The 27780-nt window shown below is 44.8% G+C and overlaps 1 protein-coding gene across 2 annotated transcripts; it reads left to right on the forward strand.

The window, feature by feature from the left end:
- Positions 1–3969: 3969 nt before the first annotated feature.
- On the forward strand, positions 3970–26981 carry Exog (exo/endonuclease G). Of its 2 annotated transcripts, XM_055601580.1 has the most exons (6): positions 3970–4132; positions 5850–5999; positions 9697–9836; positions 11183–11259; positions 13901–14015; positions 25480–26981. In XM_055601580.1, exons 1-6 carry the CDS (start codon positions 3970–3972, stop codon positions 25939–25941), a joined length of 1107 nt encoding a protein of 368 aa, XP_055457555.1. In that variant the 3' UTR covers positions 25942–26981. The 2 variants fall into 2 exon arrangements, with proteins under 2 accessions (XP_055457555.1, XP_055457556.1); XM_055601581.1 differs by lacking the exon at positions 5850–5999.
- The last annotated feature ends 799 nt before the right edge of the window (positions 26982–27780 follow it).

Consider the following 27780-nt stretch of genomic DNA (forward strand, 5'->3'; position numbering starts at 1 on the left):
AGTGGTGACGTCGAAGGCCAGACTTTTCACCTGTTGATATTTTCCACATTTGTCCTTGAATCTAAGTAGCGTTATGCAGTACTGTGAAGTTAACTTGATTTGAGTTTGACGTCAGTCCCTGGGAACAAGAGCTTTGGGCATGTGACAGACAGTCAAAAAACACAGTAGAGCACAGAATTTTGCAGGGACAGTTTTGGAACCAAGAAATAATGTCACTTTTTATTTACCATCTTCTATATCAGTTTTACCAGCTACTTCTAAATTTGTACATTATTTGGAAGAAAAACCTTACGACTTGTCTAACTTAGTGAAATGTGTGTATTTGCCCTTAGGACGGGTAGCTAAGTCTCACTGGGCTGCGTTATCTAACTTGTACATATGAATTGTAATTAAAGGTTTGGATTCATCTGTTTTTCACAGTTTAAAAATGACAAGTCATTGCAAAGTCTGGAGATGTGACTAGTCTATGATTTCAAGCTGTAGAAGTGAAGAAGCTCTCAGAAGTGCTAAAACTAAAGACTTTCTAGTTTTTGGCTCAAATTCGATTAAGTACTGTTTGTATGCCAGAGTATGTGAGGTGTAAATGTAGTTGGACACTTTTCACCCTTGTAGCTATAAAACAAACATTTTGTAGAACAGAAAATAGCTTGTACTACTGAATTAACAAAAGTTATACTAAAGTATCATGTCTTAAAAAATATATATATATATATATATATATACAGAGTTAAGCTTGTTGCTGTTACCCTGTCTGGATTTGAAAAGTGTGCTGATTTATATATATATTACACACACACACACACACACACACACACACACACACACCCCTCTTTAATGGCCTGAAGCAGACATCCATGTAACTACAGTTGCAAAATGCAAACATCTTGGAAAGAACATTGTATCATAGTTCATTCATTTGCAGTGGATCTTTGCTCCTTTTTCCTGTGGTAATTTTAGAAGCGAGTGTCAAGTTTGAAGTTAGATCTGCTAAGTTGGGGTTATGCTGCTGAATTCTGCACTGGGCCCTCAAACAAACCGATGTGAATGTAGTTTTCCTGTGTGAAGGAGCAGCCACACCCCCAACAGAATAGGAGGAAAAGTCTAGAACTATTTCAAGTTTTATCTTTTTGTATATGAAAATAAATAATAATAAATAAAATAACCTTGTCTGTCTTTTTAGAAAATTGTGAATATTTCTTTATATGTATATTTTATGCCGTCTGCGTGTGGATGCCAAGAGAGGCCAAAACTGGTGATCAGATCCTCTTGAGCTGGAGTTACAGGTGGCTGTAAGCCAACATGTGGGCGCTGGGAACTGAACTGGGGTCCCTGGAAGAGCAGCCAGTGCCCTTAACCACTGAGCCATCTCTCCAGCCCCTTTTTAAGATTTTAATTTTTTTAATTATAGCAACTCATTCTGTTCCCCCCTCCCTCCCCCATCTCCTTCCCTCTCTCTCCTTTCTTCCTTCCTTCCATCCTTCCATCCCTTCTTTCTCAAGTCAGGGTTTCTCTGTATAGCCCTGGCTATCCTGGAACTTGCTGTGTAGATCAGGCTGGCCTCAAACTGAGAGATCCTAATTAAAGGCCAGTGCTACTACCTCCTGGCTTCATTTTTTTTATCTTTAAAGTGTGTGTGTGTGTGTGTGTGTGTGTGTGTGTGTGTGTGTGTGTGTGTATACATATTTGCAGTGATAAGGTGTCAGATCACTGGGAGCTACAGGTAGTCTTAGCTTCCCAGCATGAGTGCTGGGAACTGAACTTGGGTTCTTTGGAGGAACCATGAGTGCTCTTAACTACTGAGCCATTGTTGTTGGGAATTGGAAATTAATAAAAGAGCATTCCTTGCTTTCAGGGCTGGTTCTAGTCAGCCGGTGCATTCTTGCCTGATACACATTCAGTTTCTGATGGCCGAGGGTCTCCTCTACCACCATCTTGTGGGGCTGGAGCTAAGCACCATTCTCCATCCCTGCCAGCTAGGCTGCTGAGATGGTTTAGCAGGTCAGTGATACCTCACAAGCTGGAGGTCCCTAGTTTGATCCCTAGAAGCACATAAAGGTGGAAGGAGAGAAGCAACTCTGCAAAGATGTTCTCTGGCCTCCACACGCATGCGTGGCCTGGACATACACAGGCACACTGGTAATGATATAGAAAAGTTCTTTAAAATTAAAAAAAAAAAATCTTAAAAACAGTGCATCCTGGTAATCCTGGCACTTGGTAGATGGAGGTGGGATGACCAGGGGCTCAGGGTCTCGTCCTAAATGGACTACTCTGGGACTAAGGATAAGTTCCTGAAAAGCAGAAGGAGGCTTTCCAAAAGAGTAGGGAACCCCTGCCTCAAGCCTTCCTGTTCTTTGACGCCTGCACCGAACAGGATCCTTTTGAATAGATCAGACACCCTGGGGTTCAGTTGTGCACTGCTGAGGCACTGGACAAATAACAGCCCTAAAAGAGAAGACTGCATGTTTGTTTTTGACTGGTCTTAAATGTATACATTTACCATGTCCTGGATATCTTGGTTATAGATTATAGGCTTATGAATTATTGGATATGGTTTAAAAATTAGTTACATCTGAAACAAAAAAGTTCACTTAAAACCCTAATTTAGGGTTGGAGCCGTTCTGAACAACAGAGGGTACGATCCAGCTAAATTAGGTCTCAGGAGAGGGCGTTTTAGCAGGTGACAGCCCTTGACAGCTTGCGTCATGTGTTCACCCATCGCTCCGGAGACGAACCTCTTGACTGCGATGCTTTTAGTATCTTTTTTGAGACAGGGTCTTGCTTTGTAGCTGAGACTCATGTGGAACTCACTATGTAGTCTTGAGCTCAAATATTCCCTTCTCGGCTTCCCCAGTGCTTGGATGCTCCACCAAACTCTTTCACAATTCATTACATTTACTTATTTGTTGTTAAAAAAAAAATCCCAATTGTTCTATTTACCAATGAAGAGTCATGAGCCCCATATTGGGGTGAAAGCCTAGCTCAGAGAGGCAAAGAAAACTTCCAGCTGACCTTCCTACTCAGCTCACATCCCAAGGGGAAAAGAAAATAAAGCCCAAAGCTAAAAAGCTCCTTCTCCATGCTGTCTTAACTACCTCTCTCTCAGTGTCTCTCCTTTCTGTTTAACCTGTCAACTGTTTTCTTGCTCTGCCTCTCGCCTCAGGGTTGACTTTATGTAGCTCTTCGGTTAAAGTTGTGTGTTAGGGATAAGACACTCCCCCAAGTAGAAAAAACTAGGTCTTTCCAGTTTGCAATCTTAGGTTCACATGGGATTAAATATTCTGTAATACCTATTTATACCTGTGTGCATGCCCGTGTATGCCCGCGGCGGTTAGAGGACAGCTCTCAGGAGCCACTTGTCTCCTTTCAGCAAGTGAGTCCCAGGGATCGAATTCAGGTCGGCAAGCACCCTTACTAGGCGAGGCATCTTGCTGGCCAGGCACAAATTACAATAGACGCACTGACTGACACACTCAGTCGTTTGGTCAAGAGGTCTCTGGCTACCACGGAGTACTGTTTTGCTCAGAAACTCGAACGGAGGCACAGACTTGTAGCTTCAGGAGTTGGGATTCGTGTACATGTTGACCTTGAAGCCAGGTGGCACAAACAGATCCAATGTGGCACAGGATTTGGAATCACAACGAGTTGGATCTCCATTTGGGAGATCGTTGGCGGATCACGAGCGCGCGTTTACTCACTGTTAAATGGGCCAAAAGGCATTTTCTTCTGAGGACAGTACACGTGCACACACGCAATTACACCCACAAGCCATGATGCTTCCAACGCATCCAGGGATGAAGGCAGGCGCACCTGTCCATGCTCGTCACTAGGGGGCGCTCGAGGCCCTCAGCCGCGGAGGCCTCTGGGAGGCGGCCCCAGGCCGCGCATGCGCGCCCCGTCCCCGGGCCAGCGATTGGGCGTTGTGGCGCAGAGCCCCGGCGTGCGCAAGCGCGGAGGACGCCCTGCGGAGCGATGGCCGCCAAGGGCTTCGCGTCGCGCCTCAGGGGCTCGCGGCGGTTTCTGAATGGCTTCCTGGCCGGGGCTGTGGTGGGCGCGGCGGGAGCAGGGCTGACGGCGCTGCAGCTCCTCCGGCGTCGGGACGCGGGGCCCGCGTGGCCGGCGACGCAGCCGCACGGTGAGTCCGCGGGCCGGCCTCCGTTCCCCGGGCCTCCCCCGAATGCTGCCCGGCGCCCTGCGGGGTCGCCGCCCCGCCGTCCGTAGCTCCGCCCCGAGCTGAGACTCTGTTTGTTCTCCACCTTAGGTGCAGCACAGTGCCTGGTACAGAACTGGCCTGCAGTAAGTGTCTTAGTTTCTTTTCCTGTTGCTGGGACAAGACACACCTGACAAAAGCAACTGAAGGGAAGCGAAGGGAGGAGGTTTCTTTTAGCTCCCGGTTCCGAGGTGCAGCGCGTCGTGGCGGGGAAAGGAGCCCGAAGCAGCTGGCCACGCCGTTTCCATGATCAGGAAACGGGGACGGCGGCGTGCTCCCTTCTCTCCAGTTCACACAGTGCGGATCCCAGGCAGGGCGTGGCCCCGCCCACAATTGAGCGTGCGGCTCCCACTCCCCGTAGGCATACCCGGAGCGCTGTCACAGGTCATTCTAGAGTCTGTCAGATGGACATTAACCATCACATCAAGTGTGTTTGGAGGCGTTCCCATAAAGAATATGAGCTGCCCAGTCTTCATAGTACGGAAATCCTTGAGTTAACAGGGCACCGTACCTTTACACAAAGAAGTGAGTCCGGGCCCATGTCGTTCCAGGACGTGTTGATACTTCCATTGTGCCAGAGACCTGCTGAGGTGCTTGGCTGCTGGGAAGGCATGGGGAAAAGAAACTTGTGACCAGCTCACTGTTTGGTGTGTGCTTGGTTTCCCAGCCTTACTGCAGTGTAGACAGCAGTCTTCCTAAAACACTGGGGGAGTGAGTGTCAGGGAGGGACAGTTTGAGTGCAGTCTTTTTGTCTGTTTGTTTGTTGTTGTTTTGAGCCAATGCTCACTCTGGCTCAGCCAGGCATCAAACTTGTTGGAGTGATAGGTTTGTGCACCCACTCAGGGAGTTACAGTCTTTTGAAAAAGTAAAATGAATACTTAACCTGGCAAATGAGATATCATGATGATTAAAAAAAAAAAAAAACAAAACCTAAAATTATGGCCAGTTTTGTCTTTGTAAGTACGAAGACTCTTTCCCATCCAGTTTTATCAATAGCTAATAATTAGCCAGGGCATGATGGTTTTCCTTTGAGGTCTTTCTTATATATAGTTTGTGGTGCAGGCGGATTTGGAAAACTGTTGTGAAAAAACTAGTAAGATTGGGGCCCTTATTTATTTAGGTACTGGGAGTTGAAGCTAGGACTCTAGTACAGTCACAATTCTGTCACTGAGCTATGCTCTACCCTGCACATCTCCAGCTAGGCCTTTAAAAGTTAAGACCGAGTGTGGTAGCACATACCTGTAAACTCAGCATGTGGTGGGCAAGGGCAGGAGGAACAAAAGTTCAAGGCCTGCCTAGGCCACAGAGTGAGTTCACAGTTATGCGTGAGTTCATTTCCCAGCACCAAAACAAACACACACCCCTATAGCTGAAGCTTATTGTGAGTACCCAACAGATTATAAGCAAAGGAGGATTTTGCCAAACTTTTTTTTTTTTAACTTAGTAAGTAATTGCAAAGATGAGGTCTATTTGATTAGACCCTTCCTGCTCCCAGTATTGGGGAGCAGACTCCTTGGTGTATACTTTTGAGCCAGTTTTTAGATATCACTGTTATCTTTATAGTCTTTTGTTCTTAATAAGAGTCACTAAATTACGTGGTTTTTGTTCACACCCCCTTTTTTTTCTTTTTTTTCTTTTTTAGTATCTGCAGAAAAAGTTGTCTTGGAACAGTTTGGATTTCCTTTAAGCGGAACAGAGACCAGGCATTACACTAACCATGCCTTGTCTTATGATCAGGCAAAACGGGTACCCAGATGGGTTCTTGAACATATATCCAAGGACAAGATCATAGGTAGGTGGTTGGAAAAAATGCAGGTACTGATGAGAGGGTTTTCAACTTCAGAATAAGGGGACTGTTGATAATATTTCCAGCCTTTGTTCCTCATTGCGCACACTGAAAATAATGTTTGTTTGCTCTCTGATTAAACAGATCAAGCTTAGTATCCAGGGAGCCCTAAGACTCTCCCTGGCTGTTTCCGCTGAGAACATGTGTATTTCAACACTTGAGTGTCGAGGCCCCATCGTAGACATTGAGCATCATCTTTACCCCAACAGATTTTTTTTAAAACAGTCACTAAGTGTGTTTGCATGATGGTGCAAAGCTGAGGGTATATAGCTGTGACTAAAACAGATGGTCTGTAGTCCTGTGACATTTGTGATTAAAGAATCAGATTGACCTGCCAAGTAATTATGAGCATGTAATAAAGATGACTGCTAACCTTTCTGAAAGAACAGATTGCTGGTAAGGATAGTATAATTAGGGAACAGCACAGAATGTGCTAGGGACGGTCACAGAGATGGTTTTGCTTCTCTTACAAAGTAGACTGAAGAGTGGACGGAAGTTGGGCAACTTGGGACGGGCCACAGAACTTGAGAAGAGCATTCTTGGCAGAAAGCAGCAGTGCTGTGTTTGGAGACTCCAGTGTGGAGAGGACTTTGTGCAGTTAGGGATCTAAAGGAAGGCCGGAGCGCAGCAGCTGGGAGAACGTGATGAGCCGTGAGGCTGGAGGCTGCCAGCGGTGAAGTCTGCTCACCGGCCTCCATGACTTGGAAGACTCCTTAATTAACATCACCAGGTCTTGATGACAAATCTCAAATTGGTTCCTAAGTAGACTTTTTTAGTCCATGCTGCCGTTATTGAGCGTCCTACTCCCGGCCTCAACTGTGATGAACACTGTTAGGTTTCACCAGGCTGATAGCTGATTTACTATATTTGTTGTCAGTGAGAGGTGGTGTTTGTGGCTTAGTCTTTTTCTGTAAATTAGAAAAGTTCTGTTGTTTTGTTTTTGGCTTTTTTCCTAAGACAGGGTATAATTATGCATCCCTGGCTATCCTTGAACTCCCAGAGATCTGCTTGCCCTTCGTCTCCTGAATTCTGGGATTAAAGGTGAATGCTATCACAGCCAGCTCAGGGTAGTCTTTTAAAAGTTATGTTGCTGGATATGGTGTGCACAGCTTCAGTCTTAAGAGAGACAGGTCTGTCTGGGAATTCAGGGTCAGCCACCTTTATAAAATGAATTTCCAGATAGTCAGGGCTACCTAAGTGAGAGCCTGCCTCAAAAAATAAATGAGTAAAATAAATCAATTGTACAGTAACTCCTTATGTTAAATATATATATAGACATATATATATATATATACGAGTATATACAGACATATATATATATAGACATACATTTACACACACACACATATATATATATAGGTTTTCTGTTTTTGTTTTCAGGCGTGTAGGCCAGATTATCAATCTATTCCTGATTCTTTTATATCCACCTTCTAAGTACTGGGATGACAAGGATGGTCCACCACATTCCCCTTACCATGGTGGTTTCATTCCTATTTTGTGATTTGCTGTTGAATGTAAGGTTTGTGTTATCTCCCCTCCACTGTACAGTGAGTGCCCTGCAGCTGGCGAGGTGGCTCAGTGGGTAAAGGTACTTGTCACACAGGGCCTAGCTGACCTGAGTTTAGGAGAAAGCAGAAGAGAACTGACTCCACAGAGTTGTCCTTTGACCTGCACACATGTACTGAGGTATGTGGCCACACATACACATACATGTACACACACACTAAAGATGATTAAGACCATATCATTTTCTGAGGATTAAAAGGCTGGGAAGATTGAAATGCTCATATTGGGACGAGTGCAAACTTTTCCAGGACATAAAACCAGCAGCAAAGCCTGGCAGTGGCAGGATCTCTTGAGTTCAAGGCCAGCCTGGTTCCAGGCAAGTTCCAGGACAGCCAGAGCCACACAGAAACCCTGTCTTGAAACAAACAAAAACAGTAACGAAGTGCAGCAGAGTAGGGACCTTAAAATGTCCCTGTTCAAGAGGATACTTGTAGCCGTTGAGAGTTGTGAGTGTGTGGACCACCATTGGTCCACTGTGTGCAGGTCAGAGGACAACCTCAGGGTTGGTTTTTGTTTTTTTCACCTTGTTTGAGACAAGAGCTCTTGTTTGTTCTCAGTGCTAGCTTGTCTCCAAGCTTCTAAGGATTCTCCTGTCTCTACTTTCTATCTTGTAGGAGCTGGGATTACAGATGTTACCACATCTGGCGTTATGTGATTTCTGGTGGTCTAAACTCAGGTCCTCACCCTTTGTTTCAGGTCTTCACTCACTGAGCCATATCTGTAGCCCCTAATTCTATGTATGTATTTCATGACCCATTTGATTTGTGCTTAAGCTTAATAAGTTAAAATAGTGGAAGAATTTCAATTTTACTAAGTTTATCCTGCATTGTGATCATTATGAGGAAAGCCATGCCTTTCTCACTGCAAACCCTGTGAGTTGGGTAGTTTTGAGGTGGTAAAGTACAGTCTACTGTAGTATTTACAAATGCTTGTGTCTTCACTGCTGTGAAGAGACAGCTCTTATAAAAGAAAGCGTTTCGTTGTGGCTTGCTTACAGTTTGAGAGGGTTGGCCTGCTGTCATGGTGGGGGAGTGTGGCTGGGGGCACGGAGGCATGGTGCTGGAGAAGTAGCTGAGAGCTGCACCCTGAAACACAGGTAGACGGAGAGAAAGAGGCTGGGCTTAGCATGGGGCTTAGCGACACCCCCTCTCCCACAAGGCCACATGTCCCAATCCCCCATCCCTCTTAGGCTGCCCACCAGCCGGAGGCGAAGCATGGGAATATGTGCCTGTGGGCCCTCATTCAAAGCGCTGCAGTCTTTGCAGACACTCACTCCACTTAGAGATCTGTTTCAAGGGTTGCTGGCTACAGTTCCTACCTCAGATGTTTATTCCTTCCTCTACACAGTACAAATAAAGTTGCCAGAATATAACTTTGTAAAACAATACACAAGTGTCTACTTTTCAGTTATTGGAGCATTTCATATAGGCATACAATGGGTTTTGATTGAGTCCACCCTCATTCCCTCCCCTTCAGTTCTTTTCCATTTCGCCACTGTTCCCTGTGAATTTCATGTGTTCTTTTTCTTAACAAGCCCAGCCCCAACCCACTTGAGTCCACTTGGTGCTGCCAGGATGTACCTGGGTGTCGAGTCGCCCTCTGGAGCCTGGGTAGCTTCTTAGGGGCAGATTCTTGAAGAAACTTCTGCCTCTCCCAGCAACCATCAGTTGCCTATGGCTCCTTGGGGAAGTGGAGCTTTGTGACACTCTGCGCCCACGCCACACCCCATATGTGGGTTTATCTTGGGCATGCTGTTGGAGTGCTGTGAGTTACATGATGGTACTTTTTGTAAAAGTTGATTTGGTAGTAAAGTCTTCTCTGCCCCTTACTACTCATTACTTTGGCGTGAGTTCTGTCCAGGGCAGTTTTCTTTTAATTGGAAAGGCCAGAATCAGAGTGTGAGATAGCAGCCTGTCCTAGACTAAGCCATGCTCACATGAAAAAACTCAACTATTTAGGAGCTTGAGACATGCATGTGGCCCCTGATGCCTGCTGCTTGAAGCTGTACCTTCCACACTAGCCCGCTGGCGTCCTCAGAGGACCACTAATAAACATTTTGTGTGTTTTTTTTCTCTAGGTGACGCGGACAGAAAACACTGTAAATTCAAGCCTGACCCCAGTGTTCCTTCAGCCTTCAGTGCCCTCAATGAGGACTATGTTGGAAGTGGCTGGTCACGAGGACACATGGCCCCAGCGGGGAATAACAAGTTCTCCAGTGTAGGCATGCTCGTGAGAGGATGAGGTTGTGTGGCTGACGAACTAGGCTGTCTGTCTGTGTGCTTGCCTCTGAAAACTAAATTCTAAATTTAAAGGGGGCTAAAGAGCCACTACGAGCTCAGGCTACTCTTTTCTTTTCCCTTTTTAATTAAATGTTTGTTGCTGTTTTTTGTGCCTTGTGGTTGTTTTTCTTTTTATTTTATGTGCATTTGTGTTTTGCCTGCATTTGTGTCTGTGTGAGGCTGTTGGATCTTGTGCTTTACTTTTAATTTTAACCTGTGCATGTTAAACATTTTACCACTGAGCTACACCAGCCCGTAGTCTCCGAGCTGTAAAAAAGCTGAAAAAAAACAAACCCAGCAGCCAGTGTGACCCAGTGGCTGCCAGGCTGAGCGCCACCCTTGAAGAGTACATGCTTGAAGAGCCGAGGTTGGCTAGAGTCAGTGAGGCAGAGCTTTGTGCAGGTAGGTTAGACATGCAGAGTATGCACTTACAGTGGCCGGAAACTGGGAGAACGGGGACCTTTTCTCTGGCACTTTTGAGCTAGGTTTTTTTTTTTTTTTTTTTATACTTTGAATACAATTCCTGACATTTGACCTTTCCTCTGGATGCTTAAAGCCAGAGTTTACTTTTCAGCTTTTCTTGGGGGCATTTGGTCCCTGGAGCTTATAGACATGCATTTGGGAGGATGTTATAAATGATAAGTAAAGCCAGACACACTGACCTACTTACATTATAGTTCTTAATGTATTATTATTACTATTTGAGACACACTTATGTAGCCCAGGCTGGCCTAAAACCCATTATGTAGCCTAGGATGACCCTAAGTTCCTGATAGCCAGCTTCACCTCTGATGTTCTGGAATAATAGGCATGTGCCTCTGTACCCAACTCATAGTTTTTTGTTTTAATTAAAGTTATTCTGTGTATATTTGTATGTATGTGCGTATGTGTGGATTGTATGTACAAGCCAGAGGACACCTTTGTAGAGTTTGTGTTTTTCACCTTTATGTGGTTTCTGGGCATCAAATTATGGGTAACGGAATTGTGAAGCAAGCACTTTTACCTGCTGAGCCATCTCGCTGGCTGTCAAGTTATTTTGTATAACCATAGTTTTCTGTCTTGGAATATTTCTGTCTTCATTTATTTAAAGAAACATTAGTGGGTTGTGGATTAGCTGAGTGGTAGCATGGTTGCCTGGCATGAGTGGGGCTGTGGGTTGGATTCTGGCACTGACTAGTCTGTAGTTGCTAACTATGAGAGCTAATGTGTTAATTCACATCTGCTTTGTAGAGCTGTAGAGCGAAGGCATTCTAGAATAACATACCATTTCCATTTTCTTCACAGAAAGCCATGGCAGAAACCTTTTACCTTTCCAATATTGTGCCTCAGAATTTTGATAATAACTCTGGCTATTGGAATAGGTAGGTGTGGATGTTGGGTGGCGGGCTGCCAGCTTGCTTGTGCTGGCTCTTGTTTATTTGTCAGATTCTGCTCTCTTTGCTATGTTTGGGAGACAGCCTGCCTCTGAACCATTTGCTGCTGCTGAAAAGAAGATAATCTTCCTGCTAATAAATGAGTGTGTCCAGGAAGGGCGCTTTGTGGGAGGCTTAGTCACCTATCCAGGCTGGCCTCCAACCTGTCCTTCCTCAGCCTCCCAAGTTTTGAGATGACAGCCATGATCCACCCTCATGGTACACTTCTGAGCTTTGAAGGAGGAAAGTTTTGGTGTGGTACAGTTGGACATTCTAGTGGAAGAAACATTGAGGGCCTTCCGCTGCTTCTGATATTGACAGGCAGTCTTACCAAGCATCTGAGACTAGCCTCCACTGAGGTGGTTTCAGGCCTGTGTGCTTTTCCGATATAATATTTTATGGGTTCAGAATACGGCTAGGGGTATAGTTCATTAATAGACTACAAGGGTCCTGGCTTCCATCCCCACCACCAAAAAAAAAAACCAAACCTAACCAAACAAACAGAACAAAATAAAGAAAACAGAGATGGGATGCACTCAGCACTTAAGAGCCCTGGCTGCTCTTCCAGAGAGTCGGATTCAGTTTCTAGCCCCAATGTGATGGCTCATGGTTCTTTGTAATGCTAGTTCCAAAAATAAAAGGATAGGTAATGGAGAGGACAGGAGCTCCACAAGGAGAGCAACAGAACCAAAAAATATGGGCACAGGGGACTTTTCTGAGACTGATACTCCAACCAAGGACCATTCATAGAGATAACAGAACCCCTGCACAGATGTAGCCCATGGCAGTTCAGGGTCCAAGTGGGTTCCATAGTAATGGGAAGAGGGACTGTCTCTGACATGAACTGATTGGCCTGTTCTTTGATCACCTTCCCCTGAGTGGGGAGCAGCCTTACCAGGCCATAGAGGAAGATAATGCAGCCAGTCCTGATGAGACCTGATAGACTAGGATCAGAGGAAAGGAGAGAAGGACCTTCCCTATTGATAAACTTGGGGAGGGACATGGGTGGAGAAGGGGGAAAGAAGGGTGGGATTGGGAGGGGGGAGGGAAGGAGCTACAGGGGGATACAAAGTGAATAAACTGTAATTTATAAAAATAAAAAGAATCTACAAAAAAAAAGATAGGTAAATCTAAAAAAATAAATATTAAGAAAATGCCCTATATTTAAAGACTCTAGGGCCAGAGAGGGAGCTCAGGGCACCTGCACCCTTGTGCTCACGTGCATATGTGGACACTTAAAAAGCCAGGAAGTGAATCTGTGAAGACTATGCCATGGCATATCTGTTTCTTCTGTATCTCTAACCCCTACCACCTGCTCAGATTATAAGATATGACTCTATAAATGTGTAACTTTAGGAAAAAAGACTCGTTCTAAAATGTCACCCACAGTACTACTACTGCAGCTCTGTAGTGCCAGTCTTAAAGTGCTCAAAATCTGAGTGTCCTGTTGCTGTTGGACCCGACTAAGGTTCAGGTGTAACTTAGAGATCGATTCACTCCCGTGTAAAGGTCTTTCTCTTTTTCTTTCAAGTGTTAAGAGCTTCATTCCTTTCATGTTGTGTTTGCCGGTTGCACACCTATGGGAGCCTATTACGTTTTCCTTTCCCAAGGGGGGGTCTTTGTAGGGAGAGCCCTTCACCTTGTAACTGGGTGTCTGTACGAGGAGTGGTGGCACATTTTGTCATCTCCTGTAGCTTGTGTACAAGTGCAATAGAGAGTGCATGCCACTGCTGAGTGGACATCCTGTCACGAACCCCCATCTCTTTCCCTGGTACTGTGCTCTGTAAATGATCCACACCGGAGACGGTTGCCTCATGGGATGGCCAGAACCCAAGAGTGGTTGTGTTAAGCTAAGTAAGGGAGTCCATGTTCTAGTACCTTTAGCCTTTTAGGAAAACTGCATCCTGTGGTGAGACCAGCAGCCTTTCACAACACACATTCTAGAGCTAGCCATCACTTAGGGAAGCACAGTTTAGCTTCTGAGTGTCACAGGCAAGTGCAGGAGGTGTGGTCTAGAGAACATCTCTGTGTAAGTCTTACCGTCAGCTTCAGAGGGGATGAGCCAGTGTGGATTAGGGTACACAGCCACAGTCTTGATACTGTTTAATTTTTAAAAAAATTTATTTATTTGTTTTTTGACTTAGGGTCTCACTATGTAACCTTGGTTGGCCTGGAACTCACTGTGTAAACAAGACTGGTCTCTATATAGATCCTTCTGCCAGCACCTCAGGGTGCTGGGACTAGCCACTCTGGCTAGTCCTAAGTTAATGTCTTTTTTTTTTTTTTAATTTTTTTTTCATCACAATTTATTCATTATATATCCTGATTGAAGCGCCTTTTTTCTTTCTCCATCTCCTTTCCCTGGTCCACTGAAAGGGGGAGCTCTCCACTGTTGCCATCTGCCCATAGCTTGTCCAGTCTCATCAGGACTGCCTGGATCCTCTTCCTCCATGGCCTGCAAGGCCGCATCACCAGGCCAAGTTAACTTCTTAAACGAGATGTCTTGGTGTCTTTTTGAGGGACTAGGTGGCATGCTGTTTCCTCACATCTATGCCTGTGATTATATAACGTATGTAATATTGTTTTGCAGAATAGAAATGTATTGTCGTGAGCTGACGGAGAGATTTGAAGATGTTTGGATAGTTTCAGGACCGTTAACCTTACCTCATACTAGAGACGACGGAACGAAAACAGTTAGTTACCAGGTAGGGCCTTATAGCATCCAGTCTGATGTTGTTCTGTGGACTCACACTCATTCTCTCTGCTTTTTAGTTTCATTATTCAGCATTGTGTATGTTGGGCGCCTATTAGGGTTATAGGGGCAGAGGGTGTCGTGGTGGGTAAAAGGTGATGCAGTTACAGAGAGACATTCAGCATCCAACTGCGGGAAACAGGTTGAGCGTGGGAGAGCTTTTAGTGATGTGAAGGACACGGTAGCAACTGCTATGGAAGGCTCAGTGTCAGGGAATTCTTGGGCTTTTCCTGAGTTGTGCGTTAGCAGGGCTGAGTGATCACCAACAGTATGACTGGCTTTATGGAGAGACTCCCTGAGGACGGGGCCAGGAGGGTGGTGCTGTGTGGGCCGTGCATGGGACGAACACTTAGTTTTGGAAATAGAGCAGGTATTTAGTAAATGCTGGAGTCTGTGATCGCAGGCCTAGGAAGCAGCTGGAAAGCCAATGAGCAGACTGTGAGTGCCGGCGAGTGCCGCCTGGGCCAGATGCTCTGTGCAGTGTTGGGTGTGCCCTGCAGTGCGCACGTTTCAGTAATCTCGGAACAGGTGCTCACAGCTGTTTGTTATTTGAATTTGGGAATATCATTACTCTTTGCTTTGTCTAATTGCTCTTACTCTCGCCACCAAAAAAGACTGGTGACTCATAAACCTAAAATGATTTACAGCTTTACTTGTTTTTTGTATTTGTGAAATTGAGAGATTTATGTAAATAGCTTGCTTTGTAATAAAATTTTACACAGTATAAGAGGAAAAATTAGCTCATAATTCAGTGTCTTACTATAGTTTTTTATTATGTTTTATTATATAAAACAATTTTTTGTTGTTGTTGTTAAAGATTTATTTTATGTATATACCTACCAGAAGAGGGAATCAGTCCACATTATAGATGGTTGTGAGCCACCATGTGGTTGCTGGGAAGTGAACTCATGACCTTTGGAAGAGCAGACAGTGCTCTTAACCACTGAGCCATCTTTCCAGCCCCTATAAAAATTTTTTTAAAATTAAATATACTTTGATCATATTCTTTCCCTTCCTCAAGTCCTTTCATACCATCTCCTCCCTACCCTCTCAGCTTTGTTTTTTCTCAAAAAAAACAAAAACCTAATACAATAAAGACTCCCAAATCAAGAAAACAAAACAAAATAAAACAACACCCAGAAAGATAAACAAAACATTTATTTACCTGTTTTGTTTTGGTGTCTTTTTTGTTACCTGTGTTGTTCAAATTCGATTGTGGAAAAGGTGCATTTTATGTATTGCTTTTCTTACTGGATATGATTTTCCGAATTATAGTTTATAAAAAATGTGTCCTACTTCTTTGTGCTGAGAGGGCCTGGAAGCAATAATACAGGCTTTTAGCCATGGGAAGATCTTTTTTTCTAAAAAATCACTCTTGCTAAATGGCCCAGCTTTTTAGAGAAGTATCTGGTTACCTCCAGAACCCTGTAGGGAAAGCAAGCACAAAAATGGAGCATCTGGAGCCCAAGGCAAGGAAGCGCTCACACGGTAGACCTGTGGAAGGACACAGGAGCAAGCTGGAAGGAGCACCCACTTGTCGTTTCTGTGACTAAATATGAAAGACAGTGGAGTGCAGACCTGCTGGGCTAGGTCAGAGCACCACTGGGGAGTGATTCCAGTGGCATGGGCTCCTGACTGATATCAACAATTGGCAGGAGGCCTGAAAGGGCATTTTGCACCGGTCACAGTAACAGGAGATGCAAGTAGATACTGTCAGTGGATGCCCAAGTGTAGTCAGAAGTTCTGTGAGGAACAGGGTGTGTACTTACCTTCCCATACATCACTCAGTGGTCAAAAAGGTCAGGAACACTAACTTGACTTTCTTAACCGAATGACCAGCAATTCGTATCTCTAGCAATGGGAATTGCTGATAATCGGTACTTCTGGTTATCAGGTGCAGAGGAGAAAGTACCATTCTGCAAAAATACAAAACATTCAATTCCACTGAGAGGAAATAACAGGCAGAGTGCAGGGGAGGAGTTCTAAAACACACTGCTTTATCAGAGAGACCGGCTATGTCATGGACACAAAGGCTGGGGAAGCAGCTGACCTTAAGGAGACATGAAAACAAAACCTTCAAGGCAGAAGGCAAGGGTATGGAGAGTGCTGTGGGGACATTTGGCTATGACCAAGGTTTGGAGACCTGATGATTGTGCTCAGTTCCCTGATTTGGTAATTGGTCTGTGACTGTGAAAGTGGATGTCTGTTCTTAGGCCTGGGGAAGCCAGGAGTGGGCCTGTGGCTTAAATGAGTGTAGGGATGACAGAAGAGAGAAAGGTAAAGAAGTCATCCGAGGGGCTGGAGAGAAAGCTCAGAGGTTAAGAGCACCCACTGCTCTTCCAAAGGTCCTGAGTTCAATTCCCAGCAACCACATGGTGGCTCACAACCATCTATAATAAGATCTGGTGCCCTCTTCTGACATGAAGGTGTACATGCAGGCAAAATACTGTATATGTAAGAAAGAAATCTTTAAAAAAAAAAACAAGTCATAGGTAATGTTAACAGTTGGTGGGCTGGGTGAACAGTGGAGTTCTTGGAGCACTTAAAGCTTGGAGTTTAGAACTGAAGAACAATATAAATACATAAAGATGCTCTGTTTTCATACACTGGAGCGTGTGATGCTGTTGGCAGTGTGATTTGATGTTCCAGGTGTTCAAGTAGCCTGAAAACTTCCTAGAGACCTGTCAGCTCTCAGTGACCAGGTCAGTCAGGGTTAGCTTCCAGAAGGGTGTGTTGGAGCGGTGGTGCTGGCTTAAAGCCTGACCGTCTTGGGTCTTCCTTCCCTGGCCTCCTGAGCTCATATCTTTCCAGGTCTCTTAGCTTATTGTGGGAGGGAGGGGTGCGCCTGCCTGTAAGTGGCATCTCCCGAACTCTGTTCCCATTGCTCTCTCTCTCCATGTGCATGTGTGTGTGCGCACCTGTGTGTGCATGGTGACATGGCTTGCATATGTGCACGTGGAGTCAGTGCCACTTTCCTCCTTTCCACGGGTTCTGGAACTGAGCGTGAGTGACCTGGCTAGTGTGGCGATCACCTTTATTTCTGTGAGTCGCCGCAGGGCTCCGCCTGGAGCCCAGGCTGACCTCGAACAGCGTCCTTCTCTGCTCCCACCTCAGTGCTGGGATGACGGGGTCCCCTGCTGGGCTTTCTGCTGATCATCTCTGTCTTAGATGAAAGGGGGCTACGTTATATTTTTAAACTTTGGCTTGTCATTTATTAACAGTTATTTCGTCTTTGGGAAATGCCTGTTCTTATATAATTTGCACCTTTGCACAACTCCAGTTTCTGATGTAGTCATGGAGTTTGTTTTGTCTACAGCAGAGGTGTGAGTAGAGGGTCTATGGGGGACACACCTCAGAGAGGGGTTTCCTTGGGTGGTGACACAGTGTGTCTCATCTGTGTGTTAGTTAGTAACATTTGCAATTGGGATTAAAGCTCCTTTAATATACTAGGATGAGAATAAATTGGTGATTTTTACTTAAAAAAAAATACACAACAGTTCATTGAAATAAGAGGAAAACCCTACACACTCAGCAGAACTCCAGTGAATATAATATAACAGTTCTCTGTCCATTCTCAACATCAAAAAGCATCAAATGCCTTGATGACCAGCTTGTTAGAAGAGCGTCTGCTTCCTAGGTGGAATGCACACTCCTGCCTCTGTTTTCCTCCTGTGCATTCCTGCCCAACTCCTGTTGGCCCCTGAGATTATAAAATAGGGTCTATCAAAAATACAAAACCAGCATTTATAGTTTGTGTTATTGGCACACTTGTGCTTTTTAAAGCCAGGATGAGATACTCCCTGGTACACTGAGGCCTGAGGTTAAAGAGTATGCTCAGGAATCAGAAAGTACCCTTTGAGGTGGAAGGAGAGATGGGATGGTGGCCCACAGATGACAGGATAGTTTAAGAGGAATTAACCTGCCGTTGGTAAACTCATGAGCAGTCTTAGTTTTAAATCGATTGTTCATCTGTTATTGTATGTTTTTATTACACTTCTAGCTTGGGTCCACTTAGTCTTAAGTTCCCTTTCTTATATTCTCTCGTGTTGTGTTGGGGTTCAGCTTCAGTTTCTGGAAGAGGCAGTGGAGGTAAACTTTCTAGTCTTTGCTTATCCTAAGACTCTAGGAATGTGGTTCCAGAATTTACGAATGTGGCAGGATGTCCCAGGCATTTTAAATGTACCATAAGACTGGAGAAGAGAGCCTTGAGAGATTGTTTGCGTCTTCCTGGAGGCAGAACAAGGCCACTGCTTTTGTGGCCCCGTGTTTCTGCAGGAGGTCTCAGGGAGTGTCCAGGAGCCCTGCTTCTGAGTTCTGGACAAGTTGACTCCTGAGTGTGTGCTGTTTTTTGTCACATGTGTTCACCACAGAGAGCGTCCCAGAGAGTAGAGTCCAGTTCTCTACCTGGTGCTCACTGTCTGGAAGGCCTTTCTTTGCTGTGGCTTTTGAGCAGTGTGTTAACCCTATTCACTAATTATTATATGCCACATGTAAATATATGGAAGTTGGATGTTGACAAGACTTGATCCTAGAATCTAGTTTTCATCTTTCTTGGGGACCTGTCATGTGACTTCTTTTTTTTTTAATTATTTTTTTTTATTTTTTATTTTATGTGCATTAGTGTGAAGGTGTCAGAGCTTTTGGAATTGGTATTACAGACAGTTGTGAGCTGCCATGTGGGTGCTAGAAATTGAACCTGGATCCTTTGGAAGAGCAGACAGCGCTCTTAACCACTGAGCCATTTCTCCAGCCCTTTGTCATGTGGGTTCTAATTTAATGTACTTACTCCTTTCAGTAGTGGACTTCTTTATAATCATGTAGATTTAGCTAATTTGCTATTATTTTTCAGATCAAAGTTGATTTCAACTAAAACTTTAAACCCAGAACTCCTTAGTATATCTGTTAGCATGAAGGCAAGCTATTGTCTGTAAGTATTCAATTAGGAAATTGTTTTAGAACTCTTACTCTTTTAAGAATTTAATTGAAAAAAAAAAGAATTTAATTGGTCTCCATTCCTAATCCCAGAAGTTATCTCCAATTGATAATCACTTACAACTGAAAATTTAGTTTTTTCCAAGGGAGTCTTACTAGGAAACAAACCACTCTTAAGGGTAAGGTGCAGGTCCAGCAGGTGGCCAATAGAAAACCAACTGTATGGCATGTTTGATGGTTCCTTGTTCAATAATTTCATGTTGGGGCTTAAAAAATAAATAACCTTATTTTTTATTTGTAAAATATATATATATTTCTCTCTCTCTCTTTTTACCCTATAGGTCCTTACGGCTTCCAGTTTTGTGGTGATTTTTTTGTTTGTTTGTTTGTTTTTTGTTTTTTTGAGACAGGGTTTTCTGTGAAGCCTTGGCTGTCCTGGGCTCACTTTGTAGACCAGGCTGGCCTTAAACTCACAGAGATCTGCCTGCCTCTGCCTCCCTCAGTGCTGGGAGTACAAGTGTGTGCCACTATTCCTGGCTAAATTTTGTGTTTTTATGGGATTATTTATTTATTTATTTATTAAATGTACAATGTTCTGTCTGCATGTATACCAGCATGCCAGAAGAGGGCATCAGATCTCATTATAGATGGTTGTGAGCCACCGTGTGGGTGCTGAGAATTGAACTCAGGACCTCTGGAAGAGCAGCCAGTGCTCTTAATCTCTGAGCCATCTCTCCAGCCCCCCTTTTTATGGGATTCTTGATTGTGTAAATGAGTCTCTTCGTCTGTCTGTTTCTTGTGCCTTTTCTTGGGTTCTTTTTCTTCTATTTGTTTGTTTTGTCCTATTCCAATATGCTGGTGTCACTTTATCTTATTATCACTGTTTGTTTTCTGATGAGATAGAAAGAAGTGAGTAACTGGGAGGAGTCGAGCAAGAGGAAACCATAATCAGGATGTATTATGTGAGAAACATAATTTTCAATAAAAGGGAAAAAAACTCAGCTGGATAAAAATGTATTTGTATGTACAGAGAGATGCACATGTAACTTAGAATTTCTCTAAGGAAAGCGCATTCAGGGAAGGTGAGGCTGGAGAAGTCAGGGAGAGGCAGCCTGTGCTGAGAGACAGTACATTTATGCAGAGGAGACCAGGGCCTGGGGCCAGAAACCTGAGGTGGCTCTAGCATGTGGAAACTTAGACATGTCAATTCCAGTCAAGTCTCTCTGGTCTGACAACATCCTTCATGGTGCTTGGAAGGGGTCACATTGCACAGCTCTTGAGAGCTGCCTGTTCTTCTCAAAGAACAGTATGAACTGTGAGTTCCTCAAGGCAGTGCTTGGCAGTTAGGCCTGACAATTCTGAGTCACATGTCTAAGACTGCTGCTTGTTTTCAGCCGTACACACTCATCCCTCCGGTGGATGTGCACAGCCAGCATGGGGTGCTTTCTGGCTTTGCTGTGCAGGTGTGGAGTGCAGGTGTGTGCACTTAGTCTCTGGAGAGAAATGAAACAAGAACTGGCGTTTAGCAAGGACCATTATACTAGGCCTCAGACAAGTAGCTTTCAACATGCTGTCTCTTTCACTACATCCCTTACCAAAAAGTAGCAGTTGTTCTTTTACACACAAGGAAAATGAGGATTGCAAGGGTCAAATCCAGCTTGTCATTACAAGGGGAGAGCCAAACCTGAGTCTGTTTGCACACTTGCTGCTTAGTCAGAGCATTGTCCTTTGAGGCTCTCAAAGTCTGTAGTAATAAACGGAAGACTGAGTGTCCAGAGCATGAGGCCATCAGCAGTGAAAGATGCTGTGGGTGGAGGCCAGTTGCAAGAAGTATCTCCCAGCATGCAGAAATAGCAGAAAATGGGCCACGAGGGCTCCTCATAGCCAGGCAGAAATGTCCAGTAGAATCTGGGGGAGTGGATCACAGCACCCGGGAACTTGAGTGCATATAAGCCTCGGGGAGGGTTAGTAGCAGTGATTTTATCAGAACTGAATCATCTGACAGCTTGAATCATGGTCACCCTTAGTATAGCTGAGGCCATCCATGTGCTTTCTCTGGTGTGTCCATTCCAAGAGAGATTGAGTCCAGACAAGTGAAACATACCTGGAGCTGTAGATTTGAGCATTGTAAACAACCTGAGGAGAGACTGGGAGCAGTGTCTAGCCTGCCCTTCACTGTGGTGTGCCGTCCACATTTCTCCTAGAGAGGAGAAAATTGTAAACCTGCCCCAGGAGTGTGGAGGTGTCCTGTAGGCAAGGAACCGTCCTCCTGAAGTCTAGGGAAAGTTTGCTTGTTTACTTATATCCTGGCTGCCTGGAGCGTGTCTGCTGGCTTTGGGGTGACACAGGCCTGACCAACATTCCTGCTGACCTCTGTGCCTCCTCACTTTCCCTGTTTCTTCTGTTCTTGTATGTATGGATGGATTCTCTGGTTTTCAAACTACTGTTTTTCCTTTTTTTGTTTCATGTAATTGGCATTTTAAAGTCTTGGTCTGTTGATGTTTCCCAGCAGTTTATGTTTGGTCTAAATTAATTCCTTTCTTTCTTGTCTTACCGGGAACAGTGTCACTAAGTACATTTAACCTTAACTTCACTCAAGACAAAGTAACTATATGGCATTACAAATAGCAGGCCAAGCCTGCCTTGTTTCTTGCCAATTTCTTCTGGAACTGGGATGAGCTTTGTGGCTATGATAGGGATGACTTATTATTTCTGTCACTTAGAAGGAAGGAAGTACTCTCCCGTCAGTATTATTTAGGAAATAACCAACTTACACGTGAGTCTGTCTTACAGCTGTTGTGTTGTGTTGTGTTTTCCAGTCACTTCCACTTGGTTGATTTCCAGTTTTTGTTAGACTTGACAAGAGTTCAGGGTTCCTGAGTGTTTTAATAGCAGCAGCCATCTCCTTTGTAAAGCATTTTTATGCCAAATCTTCTGTGAAAAGGTTTGTTGCTGATATACTGATATTAAAAGCTTGGTTCATGTTAAGCCATACTGAAATCCTTTGTCTGTGGTCATTTGTATTCAACTTGATTTCGCATTGTTGGCCTTTAACTGCTCTAATCTTGCTGGAGCTCATGTTTTCCCACTATCCTCTGCAAAACCTGTCTTTTCAATGACATTCACTAAAAAAAAAAAAAAAAAAATTATAGGCCTTGATGATTTTGACATCTTTGTTGTCGCTTTGAGCAGGGTCCGCTATACCCCAAGCTGGTCTGACGCCTTGAGCCTCCTGCTTCCACCTCTCAAGGTTTTGGGACTGTAAGTGTGCACCACCATACCCTCCCCCTCTGACTTCGGATACAAGATCTCACTGTATATAGCCCTGGATGACTCCAACTCAAACTCAGAGTGATCCTCCTGCCTTTGCTTTTCACATACTGGGATTAAAGGTGTGTCAGTGTGTTGTCATAACAGTTCTGTGAGGGGCACTTGGGGGGCTGTTTTATAAACGGTTGTGAGTTGCAGCTGTGGCAGAGTGGAGTCTCACTAATGTCTGCCTGTCCACTGAGCCTTGTGCTTCAGCACCTTCAGCTTAGGAGCGTCTTCTGGAAGTGATGCTCCTCAGAGTAGAAAACACGTGTGTGTGTTACTGAGTTGCCTATAAGGAAGAGAACCTAAGTTACTTAAAAATTATTTATAATTCTTAAATTTGTTGTTGTTTGTTTGAGACAGGGTTTTCCTGTGTAGCCCTGGCTGCCCTGAAATTCACTCTGTAGACCAGGCTGGCCTTGAACTCAGAGATCCACCTGCCTTTGTCCCCGAAGTGCCGGGATTAAAGCACTTAGTGCTACCACCACCTGGCTGTCTCTCAGATTTAAGGAAGAAACAGTTGGGTTTTTGAAATTGTAAATAGGCCCAGTCTCTTTTTATTTTTTAAAGATTTATTTATTTTTTACGTATATGAGTACTGTGAATGTACACCTACACGCAAGAAGAGGACATTAAATCCTAATATAGATGGTTATGAGCCACCATGTGCTTGTTGGGAATTGAACTCAGGACTTCTGGAAGAGCAGACAGTGTGCTCTTAACTGCTGAGCTGTTTCTCCAGTCCCAGGTCTGGTCTCTTTCCTTCGCTGAAAACCAAAATAGTAAGTGCGTTTCATTTTCTCCTTGTCAGGAAGGCCTTGGCTGCAAGAGTCACACCTTGCTGTTTTGAATAGGATCACTGTCAAGGATTGAGATGTAGCTGATGCCCTCAGGACTGCAGCACTGAAGGGCCTGTAGCTGTTGTGAGTTCAAGATGCCCCAAAGCTAGAGAAATGGCACATTTCTATGAAGTAAAGCTGTGAAGGGTAAATTGTCAGATATATCTTTTGCTGGAATTTAAGTAACTCAACCAGAAGTTCTGGTGGGCAGCCAGTGAACGTGGCCAGGTAATTATTTTTGAAAATAGCTATTTGTTTGTATACAAGGAGCACAGGATGGGGATAGTCGAGAGAATGGAGTAGAAGGCCTCATGGAGTTTGATTCCCCTTGGTTCTCATGCTGTGCTGCAGTAGTGTGGAAGGCCCACCAGGTGGCACCAAGAATTCTCTTGCCTGCTGAGAGTTCCCAGCCGCTGTGGAGCATTTGAAGCTCATTTCATCTCCCTTGTGAATATGGCTCCATAGTACTTCTACCCTAAGTTCTGGTTCCTGAGCCCCCTTATTGTTAGTATTTGTCAGCTTTTAGCGCCTGGCCACATGGAACATTTTGCCTACAGGGAAGACTGTGGGAAATGGCTCTCCCTTCAGATAGAGTACAGCTGCTGATGCTCCTCCTTTTTTAATGATGTTTGTAGTCCAGGCTGGCCTTGAGCTCTTGTGTAGCCAAGGATGACCTTGAACTTCTGATCCTCTTCACCTGGATGCTAGGATTACTGGCTGTTCCACCACATGGAAGTTTATACTGCGCTGGAGGGTCAGTGCTAGAGGCTCAGGACCCGTGAGCATCGTTAGTTCCCATCTAATCTGTGAGCCAAGTGTGAACACACAGCAGCTTTCCTTCTCATCCCCTTTGCTTTGACCTTGCCCTAGTTGCACAAGTCCTTCTTGGGGATAAGAATTTTGAATGTACGGACAGTGTGTGCCTTCATAAATCTCAGTCTGTACTGGACCCTGACCAGCCACCTTCAGTGTGTTCTAAGCAGTTGGTTGTGGATGTCCTTTCATTGTTTGGTTCTTCCCTGTAGTTGGTTGTGGCAACCAGTGTGTGACAGACAGTACATGGCTATGCAGTTCTGGGCTCTGTGGAGAGAGTATACAAATCAGAAAAGATTCCTCTTTTCTGGCTTTGATCTTTGCTGCTTGACAGGGAATCTGTAGCTGGAACTGTCTGACCAGGAGAAAAAAGAGACACAGCAGGCAAAGGCCTGGAAGGGGCACTTCGAGCATGCTCAGTTGGATCTTGTCATTTTATCGGGGACCATTAAGTAAATGGACATTCAGCTTTTGTTTTCTTGGACAACAGATGAAGCTTTTAAGCATATTGGAAGGACATTCGAAGAGGCTTCATCATACTGTTATTTCATTAATACGGCCAACCTACGCAGGCAGCTTGTTTCCCTGCTCTGCCTTCCTCATTGTGTGGCTGCCTTTCCAAAGTTTCTGATTTGACAACATAATTTAGAAGTTCAATGTGTGGTAGCCCAGGAGCATTTGAAACTAAGCAAAAGCAGTTGCTTATACTTAACTTTCTTAAGTGAGAGGTGGCTGGGCATGGTGGCACATATCTGTGGTCCCAGCACTCACGGAGGCAGAGACAGGTGGATCTCTGTGAGTTCAAGGCCAGCCTAATGTACAAAGTGAGGCCAGGACAACCAGGACTACACAGAGAAACCATGTCTTGAAAAACAAAACAAAACAAAACAAAAAACAAAAAACACAAACAAACTGTGATGGAGGTGATCTAGAAAGTTGGGTTGCTGCTGTGTCTGGCTGCTTCTTTAAAGGCGGTCTCTTGTTTCTTGGTGATTTGGGGCCATTTTTATTGTGAGAACTGGGAATGCCAAAGCCGGAGCTCTATGATTGGAGCATCAGAAGTTATGATTAGGAGATGAAGAAAAAGCAGTGACAGCTCTTTTTCCCTTTGAAAATTTAGTGCTTGCTTGTGACACCCCTTCAGCCTCTGTCCTGTGGATACTGAGACCCCTGCTCCTTGTTTTTTCTTTCAGTTTTTCTAGACAGGGTGTAGCCCTGGTCATCTGTGAACTAGCTCTGTAGACCAGGCTGGCCTTGAACTCTGCCTCCCGAGTGCTAGGATTAAAGGTGTGTGCCACCAGTGCCCAGCAAGGGTAATGCTATTTTAAAGACTGGTTAGAACTGGCCTGCTCAATGCTCACCTTTGTTGAATCTTTTTAATTTTCCTTGGCAGTTGGACTTTAATGCATCAAGGTACGCTGAGGCTGCTCACAAGAGCATCTCCAGAAATACATCTAAGAATCTGTGGGAAAAAAACCTTGGGAACTGTTGGTGCCACTAATTGGGCTGCTTTGTTTTTAGGTGATTGGCGAAGACAACGTGGCAGTCCCCTCACACCTTTACAAGGTGATCTTGGCTCGCAGAAGCCGGGAATCTACTGAACCACTGGCACTGGGGGCCTTTGTGGTGCCAAATAAAGCCATCGGGTTCCAGTCCCAGTTACCTGAGTTCCAGGTGAGCCTCCAGGACCTAGAGAAGATGTCAGGTCTGGTGTTTTTCCCACATCTGGATAGAACCAGGGACATGGAGAATATCTGCTCTGTGGACACTTGTAAGCTCCTGGGTTTCAAGGAGTTCACTCTGTATCTGAGCACGAGGAAGATCGACGGAGCCCGCTCTGTGGCCAGACTGGAGAAGGTCCTGGAAGCTTTGAAGAGCTCAGGGGTGGAGCCTGACGATTACTTCCTGAGTCGCTATGGGAAGAAGCTAGAGGAACTGAAAGCTAAGGAGCAGACAGACACTCAACTGGAAAAGCTGTCCTAGTGTCGTCTGGTGTGCACTGAGCACCTGTGGAGAATGCCATGCCCTCTCCAGGCAGGTGTATTTTAGAAGATTTATTTTCAAGAAATGATGGAATCCTGACTAAAAATCCTTTCAAAGACTCACTAGCTCAAAATTCAGTGATGTTTTCTTTTGCTAGGATCTGAGTTAGCTGAGATGGCTTTTAGAATTCCTCTCTTATCCTGTCCAAATACATTATGACTTACTACTTGATTCTTCTCTCCTGACCCTGATGTCCTCCTTTCTGTCTGTTGGAGCACCTGACTTTTGCTTTCCCTACTGCATTCTGTGTGCTGTGCAAACCTAGTGCTGTGCTTGTCTGTCAGTGATCCTCTGTGCAAAATCCCACTGTTCCCTTTTTACCTGTGGGGAAGGTGAGACTTACAGAACTTTATACCGTCCCCATTCATGTTCTATAGAAGTCACCCAGTGCTCCTCAGTGTTAAGACAAGGCCAGAAGGCGGCTTGACCCAAGTATGTACCTATATCCATGGCTATTTCTGCTTCCAAGGTCTGATGGCTGAGAAGGGTCTGGCCTCCTAAGCAAGAATGAGTGCCTTATTCTATGGGAAGAAACATAGCAGGTCTTTGAAAGATGGAGTTGCTTTGTGGGTTTTACCAGAGCCTGTGGGCCCCTCCAGGGATCGTGTGGTGCCAGATTCTTGCCTCACTAGGGGCTTTCTGAAGGAGCCAAGAAAGGTGTGTGCTGAGAATCACCATGTACCTGCTGTCTGCCAAGCCAGCACACCACAGGAAGGTAGAACCTGGGCCCACAGTCTAAACCAGCTCCTTCCCTGTGTGTGTGTTGGGGTGGAAGGAACACCTTTCTGTGCTGATCTCGGGACTCCTTTACACAGATCTTGAGCTGTCCTAAGTATGCAGAGTCAGCAGCTTCCAGGCAGAAGAACTTGTCTGAATCTGTCACTCCACCCCTGTCTTTCCACGCACTAAGAACAATCTTTGTGGCATTGTGTTTGCCTCTGATAGAAATGCTATGGCTTTACAATAAAGAAGAAGACAATGGCTGACTCTTTTCTGCTCTTTCATCTGAGTAAAAAGAAAAAGTTGGGTGTAGGACACAGGAGGTGATTAATGCCATTCTGTTTTATTGTACTGTTCCCCATTAGCTTGTGCCAATCCTTCTAAGGATAGAAAGCCAAAATGTCACTGTGACCAAAAAAAATCTGTTACTTTCTCTCCTCAGAAGAAAGGTGATGGTGGGTCCTGCTTCCCAAGGAGCCCCAGGAGGGAGGTGGGAATGCGGCATGGTGCGGCGGAAGCACCTCCTGGGCTGTGTCCTAGGTCCTGTCCTGTGTTTATGCAGTCAGGGCCACTCTCCTGTGGCCATGCTACATCCCTTAGGCTGACCTGACTTGCTGGTGGCCTTGGAGTTGCCTCCCATGCTCTCGTCACTGCTGCCTCTCCTGGATGGTGATGAATCTTGACTGTACCACTAAGTTGATGCATCTTGGGATTTTATAGATGCTGCCTGGTCATTGTGAAAAATAGAGATAAGAACAAAACAAAGAGGTAGTAGTATGCTAGACCTCCTTTTCTTTTGTCTTCATTATGTGAGTGTCCCTTTGCATCTGTGCTTACCGTGTGAGTGCCTGTTGCCCCCAGAGGCTAGAAGAGGTTGTAGGATCCCCTGGAAATGGAATTACAGATGTTTAACCGGCATGTGAATGCTGGGTCCTCTGCAGTTGAATCGGGGTCCTCTGTAAGAGCAGCCAGTGCTCTTAGTCACTGACCTCATTTTTATGTGTAAGATTTATATTGGTGTTCAACAGTGATGCTTGAATTGTGTGAACATTTTTATTG

This window comes from Psammomys obesus, unplaced genomic scaffold (genome assembly GCF_907164565.1).
Source record: "Psammomys obesus unplaced genomic scaffold, mPsaObe1.curated_primary_1811, whole genome shotgun sequence".
In the NCBI taxonomy this organism is placed as follows: Eukaryota; Metazoa; Chordata; class Mammalia; order Rodentia; family Muridae; genus Psammomys; species Psammomys obesus.

Coding starts and splice junctions, on each gene's coding strand:
- Exog (XM_055601580.1), top strand. CDS start 3,970: ATGGCCGCCAAGGGCTTCGCGTCGCGCCTCAGGGGCTCGCGGCGGTTT. Junction 6,000..9,696: donor ATCCAAGGACAAGATCATAG/GTAGGTGGTTGG, acceptor TTTTTTCTCTAG/GTGACGCGGACAGAAAACAC. Junction 11,260..13,900: donor AACTCTGGCTATTGGAATAG/GTAGGTGTGGAT, acceptor ATTGTTTTGCAG/AATAGAAATGTATTGTCGTG.